Below are 13572 nucleotides of genomic sequence, written 5' to 3'. Positions count from 1 at the left end.
AAATTGGTTGGACTAAATAAACCTTTCCTTTCCATGGCAACCAGAGATGGAATTTCTGGTTTGAATTCTCAAACATTTGTACGTGGAAGAAGGCTGTATATTGAGGGTGTTGTAGTGTGGATGGAGAGGGATGCTTTTCCCAGAGGCCAATAGAAGTGTGTAAGATCTATTGGTTTCTCACAAGGATGAAGGATCTGAACCTCCCCCTGACATTTGAGAGTAAAAGGAGAATATGTGGCTGACTAAACTTATCCCTTCCCTGCCCAGAGCTTATCCTGTGCAAGTGCCATGCTTGTCCACAGAGGTCTGACCTGAGCCACTGCAGATCAATGCTGTATATCCACACTTCTCCAGGAAGTCTGTTGACATCTGAAAATCATAAGTTTCAATTGATGCACATAAGTTTTTTGCCCTTTTATTTTAAGAGCAAAGTTTTCCAAAATGGAAAGTGAACAGGTAGCAGAGCTGCTGTACTAAGTGCATGCTCCCATTCTATGGCAGTGCGTACACAAGGACCCGAACAGAACAGATCCATTAGCCAGACCCTAAATCTCAAAGGACTGGCCTATTCTCTTTTATGCCAGTGATCTGTTGAGTTTGAAGCCTGATAACTACACGTATTGAATACTGGTAATTATCCAATAAACATCTTAGTTAAAATATCCAATTCACCCAGGGTTACATTTAGAGCTTGAATCCCAGCAATATCCCTGCCCTTAAATGGTTATTTTGCCTTCAAATAACATTTCCTGCTTAGCTAAATTCCTGTCCAATATCCTTGCTGCACTCTTGTAAATGCACAAGAGAAAGGAAGAGGAAACATCTAAAAGAAATACTTTTAAATAAAGATACAACTGAAAACATACCACAGACGGTATTTGATTCTCCAGTTCTTGAGCACAGGCACAGAAAAGCAGTGTGGTGCAAAAATATTTCTTCTCTTATAAAACCAATTATTGTAAAATTTACTGGAGAAAGGGAAGAAAGGAGCCATTTTGCTTACACCCAGTGAGGATTGCTTACAACAAGAGTGACACACACTCTATTTCTCTCTGGAGTCTTTTGCTTATCAGCTTTCCACCAAAATACAAACAAGAAGATTGTCTCACTGATGCACAAACACACACTTACTTGCATGTAATTATTGTTTCTCTTTTTTAAGGGTCTCTGGAAGCTGAAAACCAAATAGTCTCTAGTTGTCATCCTTTTTAATATATTCCTAGATGATCTATACAGGTGTTACAGGATATTTTCATGTAAAAAATGCTAAGATTCTACAGGTGGTGAAAGGAGGTATTTAAAAGAGTCAAAATATAATGCAATTGTGGGCACGAGGTTGGGAGGGGGGGTTTCATTTTGCTCATATTTGCTTTAAATCTGCTTTAAATAATCAAACTAGTAGTACAATATAATTGCGTTTGGAAAGTTGCCATATTCAAAATTAAATCCAGGCCACATTTGGAAAAATAGCTCTTAACTCAGCGGAAAGAAATGATTTCCCTTAAAGAATACTGTCATGTACACTAGCCAAAGAATTATCAGTGCTTTGCATGTTCTACCCTCCCTGGGTGCACTGTGCTACATCATTAAACCCTTTTTACTGTTAATGGAAGTTACACACAGGCCAAGGGAACAATAGGCCCAAAGTGTTGGAGACTTTTTTTTGTTCATTTAAGAATACAGGCGTTTCAAACGTCAATAAAAAATAAAATGAGATTTGGTTTCTTTTTAAGCACATCAAGAATGAATGAGCAGGGAGAGGAAAAATACATCCTTGACGCTTTCTCCAAAGACACTTCTCCCACGTAGCAGTTCTAAGTACTACGGCGGTTGGGCTTCAAGATGTCAAACTGGAATAGCAATGGCTGGGAAGCATATTGTGCACATGTGTGCCAAAGCAGGTCTGTTAAAATACTTGCTATGTGAATACAAAACAGTGCAAGGGCAAAAACAAACCAAAATCATCTGTGCGAGTGTCCTGACGAAAGACCCATTACAGGCACTGTAAATCTTTCCATAGTATCCTTCATGGATGCTGGCTCATGCAACTACATGTTTGAGCACATCCAAATGACTGGCCCACTGCACTATAAGCCAGGTTTTGCAGAATGTTTAAATATGCTGGCAAGGCTATTTGTCGACAGGCTGCATTTGCACTATTTAAAAAAAAAAAAAGAAAAAGAAAAAACTACACTGAGCCCTTGCAGCTATCTACGGATTATCTAGCTAAACAATCAAGACAAATAAATTGGCAGGGAAGACAGACTAACTAAAACCATTACTGCAATTTCTGAAGTGAGGACGATAATTGTTATAACTTTAATCTTTGGTCCCTAGTTTTTGCTGATGTGGCTTTTATGTATGAAACTACTGCTGACCAGTATATTGACTTTTAGACACTCAGTGCCAGGTGATCAATACTCCTAAGACAGGGTGGAGAAAGGGAAAGAAACAAAGCAGCAAACTATGCTTAAATTTCATGTAGTGATAATCATGTCGTTCATTTCAGATGAAGTTTTCCAACATCTTAGCCTAGGGTGCTCTAAGCCTCTTGGATATGGAGGGATATAAATCTAAAAACCAATTTTTTGATTTGTGGGTTTCTTCAGGCACTGAGTCCAATTCCCAAAGAATAGGTGCTTAGCATATTCCGAAAAATCAGACAGCTGTTCTTGTCTTAAATTAGACAATCAAAGGCAGTAGCATTTTGTATCATTAGTGCTTTTCAAAATGCTACGTGTTTAAAAATGTTCAATGGAAAAAAAATAATGACATTTTTTCTTTGCAAAAAAAGTCCTTTTGTCCTCCAAGGAGGTACAGAATTAGTTGGGGAAGGTTCAGCTGTTAAAATGTTAACGAGGAAAAAAAGGTTATTCAAAAATCTCAACAACAAAAAAATCAACTTTCTTCCCCCAACTTCATGAAAAATGTGTCCATTTTTTAAAACTGATATATTTTCTTTTCACCTCCATTTTTCATCCTAATGTACGTTCCATCAGATTCTGCAGAGAGACTCCTGTGAACATGTGATGAGATGCATATCTGATATCGTTGTGTGGGTTAGAATAAGTCTTTACACTAAAAAAAAAAAAAAAAAGGAAGGAAGAGGGGAAGGAGCAAGCCCACAGTGATGATAATAACCATTCAAAACACAAGATTCACTTTTAGAAAACACACAAGATATTTTATGGCTACCTACAGACATGATGACAGACATTCACAAGACACATAGCGCATATTTACACTTTTTCTAGGATTAAGCTGCCACATTCTGCAAAGATGTTTTAGGGATATTTCAATAGTTGTATTAGAAAACAGCTCATTCCATAACTTATTAAATCAACTTGACAGTTTAAACAAAAATGAAAAAAAACCATTTAGCTTGTTTTAATATAGATTTATATAGAAAAGACTATTTTCTAATTAAGGTTGGTTGCTTTTAAATAAGAAACTTGATTTCAATTCATTTCTTTGATATTTTGGATAGTCAAAATAAGCACCGCATTGGTCACTTTTGTCTGGCTCTTCCCTATTGATCATAACTCCAGGGAAACCAAACAATCATGAAATGTTATTCCACGTAATAGTTCCTACAAGTGGGAGAGAACTACAGGAGTGAAGTCAGAGGAAGGATACCTCTTCTTAAGGGCTTTGTCTCTCACCACTTGAGTCAATGGGCATTTTGCCATTGCTTTCAGCAGCTGTGAGAACAGGCTATGCCGAGACAAATCTCCAAAGGTCTTGACAAGCATCAAGACAACTTTTTTTTGGGTGCTGAGCTGAACTTCACCAGACAAGTCTCCCAAGCATAGTTTCTGAAGTTACTTCAACACCCCTGCTTCTGGTCCCAGCCAGAAATAGGAGGGGAATGAAAACGTACTCACTCAAACATGTCAGAACTGAAACTCAGGTGTGCTTTGTTTTAAATTAAAAGGGAGGAGGAGGTTTCCTATTTACCACAGGTGTTTAGCTCACCTCTGGTTTTACACTGAATGTAATAAGTGAAAAAGAGAGCTGGGTTTCAACGTTTCTTCTGCAAGCCTAAGAAATAATATTAGAAATCAAAGACTAAAACCACCCTAGAGTAAGATCTTTATGAAAAGATGTGTATTTTTTCATAAATACAGTACAGTTACATTGGCTATGTCTTTTATCTTCTAGACTTTACAAATGCTAACTTTTTAAAAAGTTCCTACACAAATACATGAAAAGGGAACCTTCCCCTCCCCCGCCCCATCTGGAGCAAAAACATTCAACACGGTGTAGCAGTACAGTGAATCCTGTGCTATAGTTTGCCAGTATTCATGGGGGGGAAGTTGTCAAATTTAAAGGACCCATAAAAGTTCCTCCATGCTAGCTGCACTGTGTTACACTGCCAGCCTTGTAGCAAGCACATTAAGACCACTCTCTTTGGTGGCTACTGTTTTGCAATTTCAACTGGGAAGTGAAACCGACTAGAAACTAGCCTGAAACTTGCAACATTTTTATTATACTTGAGAATACAGACAACTCTTGCTTTTTCCCCATTAGGTGGGGGAAGGCAATATTTGAAATGTAAAACTTTTGGCAATAACATGGTGGAGCTTTTACCTTGGGTGAAACCCTAACTGCAATTTCCCTGGGTGAAAGGATTCACTGTACAGATTTCTTAAGAGACTACTGTAGCATTACCTTGGCACATACAACACAGCTGTATGCACATCTTTTATATAGAATTTGAGTTATCTGCATGGGCTCCTAGACCATGAACTATTGTTCATAACTTTTTTTTTTACCTGTCTTGCAAACCTCCCCCTCCAGGCAGCTCTCAAGAGAACCTACCAAGTCAAGCCAGGGATGATCCTGCCTTGAGCAGAGGGCTGGACTAGAGGTCCCGTCCAGCCCTACTTTTCTATGATTCTATCTAGGTCAACACAGAAGTGTCTGGTGGGAGCTATTTAAAATCACTAGTGATGATATTGGGTCAGATCAGAACAAAGAATATAGCCATGAAAGACTCTTTATTGTATGTCTCTGAGCAACTAAATCTCAATGGTGTTCCCAATGGAAAGGATTTGCTGGATTGGCCACTCTATGAGCATTTAAAGGAGGAAAAAAAATAAACTGAACTTGATTCTTGTTTTGCTCTCTGAGAGAAATATGTGGCTCTCCTTACAAAAGCTGCAATCCTGCTTCTAATTACCCGAGTTTAAGGCAACTCTTAGTCTAAAAATTTGGCTTGAAAAATGAAGGTCCTTGCAATTTATGCTGCATTTTAAACTTATACCTAGAAGCAAGTAGTCTATAGACAGAAAGGAGCTAGGCATGCAGGTTGGCTTTAAGTAGATTTTTGTTTTCAAAAGAGAAAAAAGTCTATAGAAAGAAAATGAAAACTATATTACACAATTCCCCCCAAATGAAAGCAGCAATTTTAGATTCACAGCAGGACTGTTTTAGGAAGTCTTAAGAAAAGCACCTATTTCTGATGGTTCCTAGTTTATCAGCCACACAATGCTTTCAAATTCCCAACTTGTACATGACTTTTTTTTCAGGCTGCTTTTCTGTTTTCTTCCTCTTAAGGGCTGAATAGGGTGAGAAGAAGGGAACTTACTTTATGAAGTCAACCCTACAAAGTAAGGCATGAAAGCAAGGAATTGGTCAAAGCAATGTGAAACTGTGGGTGATGTTTCCTTCCAAACTCATTTGTCTTCGTAGAGAACTGCCAATGCAACCACTTGATACTGAGGTTTTTGTAGTTTGTGCTGTACATCTTACAGCTATTAAGCCTCTATCTTTTTTTAATTATCTTAAATAAAATGGAATTTTGTTTACCATCAATGAGTTGAAAAAAGGATGTACATACACGTATGTACATGTACATACTATGATTGACTGGTCCACTTCAACCATCAACACACTGATTAGAAAATCCAGTTTTCCAAAATCAGATACCTGCCTAAATGATCTAGCTCCTTCCTGTGTAGCTCAGTTGAGTTAGGGTGGAAGAAGCAGCACTCCCACAAGCTATCAAACACCTTTCCAGCTGCTGGTAGACATAATAGTCTGATTTTTTTCCCCTAACTTTGAAACAGCAAAGGAAATACTTGTACTTCTCACCTTGAATTTCTCTCTCACAGCTATACACAATCTCATTTGTTGTTCATTCTTTTTAAACCCATAAACTGTGTGATAAAAAGCAATCCTGAAATGGCTGGAAGGACAAGGTGGCTAGCAAAAAGGCCTAGCTGCTATGTTTCTAGTGATTACAAAGGAAGGAGAAAGATGGCTTAGGTTTATCCAGACTAGGTCTTACTCAACAGAATGATATGAAATGAAGCAAAGAAAAAAACAAATATATGCTTATTCCCAACATACACAGTTATGGGCTGCGGAGGCTCTTCGGAAAGGGAGAGACAATAGTCTCAAAAAAATAATAAAGGATCAATCCTACTATGACCAGAAAAAAGCCTGTGATTTATGGGGCAGAGATGAGACCAGGCTTTTTAAAATACAGCTTTGCGTTGTCCTGCACAGGGGCTGTATTCAGGCTCAGAAGAAAAGAGGTCAATAGGGATATTGAGCCTAGACCCACTGTTAACTCTTACAGTTCTGAGAATGCTCACTGATTTAACCTTAGCAAGCACCTAACCTACTGGAACACATATGAGCTCCCCAGTAAAATGCATGCTGCTTCCACTAAGCTGTTAAGGCCGTTTCCTTCAGTTCTCTCTAAAGAGGATTAGTTAGAGGCAACACAGAGTACTGATGGGGAATGATTCTGCACCCCCGGTATGCCCCTTGTGCTTTGGGCCTAGTTCTGAAAGATTCCAAGTACTGTCCACACAAAGGGTGCTCAGGATATGGCAGTATTAGGCTGTGTTTTAACCTGAAGCTATTTCATTCCACAGCAAAATCTGGCTACTATAAATAAGGCAGGGAACATTGGGATCAGCTAGGTTGCTTTAAACTGCCTTGTTAGATGGCAAAAGATGCCATTTAAAACCAGAACTTTCAGTACAAACTAAGAACAAAAGTCTGCCCATAAAATTTTTAAAAACCCTCCAAAATTTTTTCCAAGTTTAATTGTACCTCTGCAGCACTTGTGACCCTAGTGCCAAGAACTTTTGCAATTTCAACTGGGAAGTGAAACTGACTAGAAACTAGTAGGAAACGTGCAACATTTTACAATACTTGAATACAAAAAACTCTTGCTTTTTCCCCGTTAGGTGGGGAAGGCAATATTTGAAATGTAAAACTTTTGGCAATAACATACTGGAGCTTTAACCTTGGGTGAGACCCTAACTGCGATTTCCCTGGATGAAAGGGAATTTCTTACCCGATGGAAGGAGAGACAGACCAACTGGAAAGGGATTTGGAACAGAAGAAAGTCTGCCATGAGAAAAGATCTCCATAGAGGTTTAATGCAGTACACTGAGTTGCTAATATTCATTGTATTATCCACTGCATAAATCACTCTGAAGTATTCATGTCTGATAATACAGGGACTCCTCTGACATAGATTAAATGCCATATTTGACATTTTAAAAACTAGAGCTATTAAAAATGGGATTAAGAGTACAAAAATGTTTTGGTGTGGGCACACAAACTGAATCTTCCCAGCCCTGGAGTATGGAATAACCATGATGACTTCTTACCACTGAGGGCAATAGAGAGACATCTCCCTAAGCAACTCAAAAATATCTGCATTCTGAAGTTGTGACACACAACAAAGTACCACAAACTAGTTCTGGTTTTTACAATGTCATTGTGTGATCTGGTGTCGAACACACTTGTCAAGTTATTACATCCATCTTGTTGCATTTAAGCTAAACAATTAACCAACTGCTGTGAAATAAGTACTTTAAAAAAAAACCCACAAGATTTTAAAAATACTGAAATTAAAAATAAAATTTAGTGCATTTAAGACCTTGGTTTTTCTCCAGTTACCAGATCCAGTACTTTAAAAAGGGGAGGGATATTACTAGATCCAGTATTTTTAAAAAGAATGGAAGGAACTTTCAAAGAACAAGTGTTTTATAATTTAGAACAAATTATAAATTAACCTGTCCACACTTTTGAGACATAATATACAAGAGCGAAGAACTGAGTGGTCCTTTATTACTCAGGTACAAGAATTCCCCCCTCCCCCTTTAATAAAAATGTCTTTTTTTTTTAAAAAAAATCTTGCTATTGTGTCCCAGCGCCAATGCAAGGTCTGCCTTTCAGATGAGGTATTCCACCATTTCGGCATCAGTGAGGTCCTGCCCCAGGCTTTGAATTGGGGTTTTTCTTTCAAGAGTGCTGGAGTGGAAAACTGGCCCATCTATATTAAGAGGAGGAAACAAAATGGAAAGAATCAAGCTCTAGCTCTAACTCCAACTGCAGGCACCTAGTGAAGACATGATTAAGGCAGTAGAGTTCCCTACACATTCTGGAAAGTTGGTCTGTGCCCCTGGTCAGAAGGCACTTTATTTATTTAATTCAAATGCTGCCTCTAGTTCTTTCATTCTCTTCAAGTATCTCACTTATAAATGTTACAATTCACTTTTGATTTTAATGACTACATATGAAATCTGGTACAGTCACGGATTTACATCCATTTAAAAGAGATCATACTCTGTCCCTCTGTCTCTCTTGATGGGCACTAAATAAAATTACAGGAATGAAACGCACACAGAGGGCTCAAATTCATCCAATTTAAGAAAGGCCATATATTCTACGTGGGGTATAAAGTGGTCACAAAACATGAGAAGCAAAGTCATATCGCTTGCATTGAATTTGAAACGGACTGGACTGTGGAAATGGGAGCACAGCCTGGAATTATTTCAGAAGTAAATATGGCTTCCCACTAACTCTCACTGCCGGCTAGACTCACTTATACCGGTGCTCATTTTGTTTCCAGGAGTGAATGTAGAGACACTGTAAAGCGGGGAGCTTCACCCTGTCAATCGCTTTTCTTGCCCCACCCACCTTGAGCCACCTACTGACACTGGCTTTTGCACAGCAGCTCAAAAGCCAAATTGGTGCAGGTTACACTACTTGCTCCAAAACCCATTTAGAGCTATTTACACCCAATGTGCCACTTACACCATCTGTCTCATCACTGAATCTGACCATCTGTCCAGCACTGACTTCTTTCTGAAGCCAATTTTTTTACCCCTTTCTGTCCAGACCTAAGGCAGAGCAGTGCCAACTCTCACACATGCACTGGCTAGGAGTGGCCCCAAACACTCCCTCCACTTCTTGCCTTCTGGGGTTAGCCCCCAAACTTCACTGTGATAACCATCTAACCCACATCACCATGCTAACAGCAAAGTCTACAGTTCTGGCAACCTCAGAAGCCTTTACACAGCGGTTAACATTGCAGCAGCAATCACTATGAAATAACACGAGTGCTCTAAAGGAGACCCATTGGGGCCCATTACCTGTTTTGTCTGAATTGTAGGCCAGGCTGGTGCTAGGGAGTCGCCCCTGAGGAGGGGCCACGGCAGAAGAAGCAGCTTTGTTTTGGTCACTCCCCCTGTCTGTCTGAGTGCTGCAGTCCCGGCTGCCTGTTTTCGAGTGCGCAGACAGCAGCGGGGTGGAGGGGAGGACGGGCGAGGGGGTTGAAGGAATGGACTCCGAGCGGTATTCTGTTCCCAGCAGAACACCTTCAGGGAAAGACAGCCAAGCAGATTAAAAAGTGTTTCCGGATAAATAGCATCAAGGCTCAAAGGGCTGTAGTACAGGCTCCTGCAGTAGTGCTGTTCTGCACTTCCATAGCATTTTCATCTGCGGGTCTCAAAGTGCTCACAAAGGACAGCCCTAGCCCCACGTTCCAGACCCGGTAACAGGATGGTGGCAGTACTGGAATACACTTATTTCTCACTTGCCTTTTCTCTAGCCACCAGACAGACTGCTTTCCTTTCCCTACCCACTTCCCACTCCCTTTCCTTATTCCTCTCACTCATCCTTACACTGATATCACAAAACCACTTCCATTTTTATCACCTGGGGGTGGAACTGGGCCCAGAGTCTGTGCTAAAATCACTGGCAGGAGGAACAGGCCCAAAGCCAACCAAAAATTACCTATAACTTGCCTCTTTACAACCTTCCTGAGGTGTAACAGGCAGCTTTTGCACCCTGGGCAGCAGTGATAGCTAGGGCTGTGGCAGTAGCTGCTACTCTTCTTGCCCTACTCGCCCATCCCTAGTTACACTACTGCAACCCACTGTCCCCAAATCTCAGTTCTGAGCCCTTCAAGGCAGTCCAAGAGGGTTTTAGTAGCAGAGCCTGGACTAGAACCAAGCATCGCCACTCCCACCTGGGGAACTCTACCCCTAAAAGATGCTTGTTCTCAGTTTGCTCCATCCAATACATTTTTGCTTAGTGCATAAGAGTCAACAGGCTGCAAGGCAGCATCATGCATAATTGAAGCCTATCATAGGGCTGATCGTATGTTCTCCTTTCACTGCGTGCTAGCTTACACAGTGGTTTAGACAGAACTCTAACATAACTCTTGCTGCTGTTTATAAAGTTACCTAAACTGCCTTTCCAGCTTTTGTCCTCTCTCTTCTCTTCCAATATGGGAGTGCTGCTCAGCGTTGAGGAGTGGGACAGTAAGCCTGATCCAGCATTGGAAATTGACATGAGGGACTTGGCTGGTCTCATCGAGGAGAGCTGGTCTGTTTTACTGGTCTCTTTCCGAGAACGTTGCTGAAGGACTTTAATCATGGCATCCTTTTCAATGATTTGAGCATGGAGTGTTTTTATCCTGGGAGAAGAACAAAAAATGGTATCATCAGATCCATGCCTCAAATCCACTGTAGGAGAATCCATCTGAGCTAACAAACCTGAACACCAATACCTGCTGTCCCAAGTACAGCCCAGAGGCAGATTGTGTGCATAAGCCTTTCTACACAGGGGAGAGTTTCATGGACCTAGTTGCTTACCTTACCTTGGGCTACTAGAAGCAGTTGCTGAAGAGGCTGTAGCTTTTAGATCTGAAACTTATGGTCAGGAATGAAAAGGGTGAGAAAGACAGTCACCTCAGGGAATCTACACCATACCAAATACAAGGATAAAGATTCCCAGAAGCAAAAAGATCTAAGCTCAGTATTAAACAAATGTGCCCATATGAATGTGGTGAAGAGGAAAGGGAAGAGCAGGGAAAATATGAATGGAGAAAAAAAAAACAACCCCCTATCCATAAGTACCTGAGAGGATATTTTTGCTCAGAAATCCAACCTTTTTCAATACTGAAGACAATGCATTGCCTTGCTCAAGCAAGAAAGCACAACCCAATGTCCTGGCATGCTTCATTGCTATTAATGATCATGTCACAACAACCAATGTCATGACTCCCAGTCATCTAGCTCAACAGTTAACATAAACTTGCAATTGTAAAGAATCCATCTAATTGTAGAGAATGAGCTGCATTTTACCTGCCCTCCATGTCAAGACACCTCCTGTTAGCCAGCAGGATCTCCTCTTCTTCCTTCTGAATGCGAGCTTCCAGGGAGGTGTCGTAGCTAGCATTAGGTGAGTGGCTGATCACGGTTGTGTCCCTGAGAAGGGATATAAAGAACTCTGAGTAACTACAATCCTTTATTGGGCATAAATATGTTCTGTGAATAATGCCTGGTTCAGTGTCCTCATTTCTGAGTACAGAAAAATCCAACTGCCAGCTCTGAAGAAATAACAGCTCAGAGGATGCTTTAAAGTGACTAAAAACAATGGTTTCATCTCCATGCAGTCCACAATTAATTTAATTAAAGGTGTGATGAGCAAAATTCCTTATAGACAAGGTGAAGGAGGAGTATGAGAAAATGGCACCACAAGTGCTTGTCCCCTTTTTAAATTGGAATATACTGAATTTGCCTGCACTCAGATCTATAGGTCTCTCCTTAGATGCTGTTTCTCCAACGTATTGGTTAGATGATGGAGCATAAGCAGCCCTCTTCCACCACTTCTCCTACATAGCACATAGCATATTCTTCTGAACACGTCCCAAAAATGTCATGCCAGTATATAATTAAACTTCACATGTATTTTAGTATTTAGGAAAATTATCCTGCCATTTCTGGTTTGTTTTGTCTTGTGTTTCTTAAACCCACACCAAACATTCTTGACAGACTTTCAGAATTGCAGAAACTGGAAACCACAAGTGGTTTGAGCATCTCAGCCCAAATGTGTCAGAATAGGATAAAGTTTACACTGATTATTACGTAGCACTCTGCATTTTAACACTGTGATTTGTCTTTCAATCTACTACCAATACAATTCCACTTGTTCTGTAAGATGCCAGGCCATAACACAGGGGCAGGCAATTATTTTGGGTGGAGTGCCGCTTACTGAGTTTTGGCAAGCCATCGAGGGCCACATGACAGGCAGCCCATGGCAGACTAATAAATTAATATTAATTTTCTAAATTTTTTAGGGGCCCCACGGGCCGATAGAATGGCTTGGCGGACCACATCCGGCCCACGGGCCACATTTTGCCCGCCCCTGCCATAACATGTACCAGAAAGCAGCTACTAGCGAGCAGAAGAGTCCAACAAAGGCTTTTAATTTCTACTGCTGCGGGCCTGCACATTGTGGTAGCGCATCTAGCTAGGTCCTTGGAAGCAACAACAGCCATGAATGTACACTAAGTAATGAGAATCAAAAGGGCTGAAGGAGACCCGAGATACCTTTGGCTATAAATGGTAATGTACTAATTTGGTTTCCCACATCCGGCAGTGCTAAGAACTGACTGGACAACACAGCTCACCCAGCCAAGGCCCAAAACGAGGACGTAGTACATAGCAAAGTTCCCATCTGAGAGACACAAAAAGACTATTCACCTGGAGAACTTAGCACGTGGTGAGATTCATTATTTTACTGTCAACAAGTCTTTCTACAACCTCCGCTCCATGACTTGTTTTGAATGGTATTTATTTTCTACTGTCAAGTTGAGGGAACACCAATTTTCAGTGGACTACAGGTGAGGTTATGACCAAAACGAATAGTGTCCTGCAAAGGAAGGGACACTCTCGGAGGGAGGGTGACTGGTCTAAACTTTTTAAATTAACTTTTGGATGATTAAGATGATTGGGTGGTAATAGAGCTGTCCTCTCCTTTAAAAAAATGGCAGCTAAAAGGCGGCAAGAAAGCAGGGTCCAAAAGATGGGATATTTCCCAATCCTGTAAACGTTTCTGTTGTTTATTCACTTAAAACCTGAACAGGTTTAACCTGACCTCTGTCTGTGTATATGACAAGCATTAGACCAGGATCTTATCAGCATGTGCTGCAAATATAACAGCCCCTGGGGAAATGCAAGCGAGAGGCCTTTTTGAGAATTTCTGGGGAGGTGGAAAACACTGCACAAGAGGCTGCTTCTGGACTGAGATAAGATAGCTCTTGACATGCTAACAGAGCAGACCCTGTAACTCTCCCCACTGATTGGTACTCTGATTGCATAATCAAAGTGCCAAAGCCACAGCAGCATCTACATTTGAATCTGGTTTATGAAACAAACCGCAGTAACTAAACAAAAATGTTCTGTCTGGAACTGGCAGTAATAAAATCCTAGGCAAATACTAGCTAATGGTGAAGCCTTGCATTCTGTCAGA

General features: G+C 40.7%; 1 protein-coding gene across 4 annotated transcripts in view; it reads right to left on the bottom strand.

Moving 5' to 3' along the window:
• Nucleotides 1-3157: 3157 nt before the first annotated feature.
• AMOT (angiomotin) overlaps nucleotides 3158-13572 on the bottom strand; it is a 77619-nt gene continuing 67204 nt past the window's right edge. For all 4 annotated transcript variants that reach the window (XM_019487831.2, XM_014607228.3, XM_014607229.3 and 1 more), the window contains 4 exons: nucleotides 11403-11525; nucleotides 10500-10732; nucleotides 9405-9629; nucleotides 3158-8302 (listed from right to left, as the gene is read on the bottom strand). In XM_019487831.2, the coding sequence (XP_019343376.1) occupies nucleotides 8202-8302; nucleotides 9405-9629; nucleotides 10500-10732; nucleotides 11403-11525 (682 nt within the window). In that variant the 3' untranslated portion in view covers nucleotides 3158-8201. The remainder of the gene's footprint in view (nucleotides 8303-9404; nucleotides 9630-10499; nucleotides 10733-11402; nucleotides 11526-13572) is intronic.

Source organism: Alligator mississippiensis, chromosome 8 (assembly GCF_030867095.1).
Source record: "Alligator mississippiensis isolate rAllMis1 chromosome 8, rAllMis1, whole genome shotgun sequence".
Taxonomy (NCBI): Eukaryota; Metazoa; Chordata; order Crocodylia; family Alligatoridae; genus Alligator; species Alligator mississippiensis.
The sequence above is the reverse complement of the archived record's forward strand: the minus strand, read 5'-3'. Positions and strand labels throughout refer to the sequence as shown.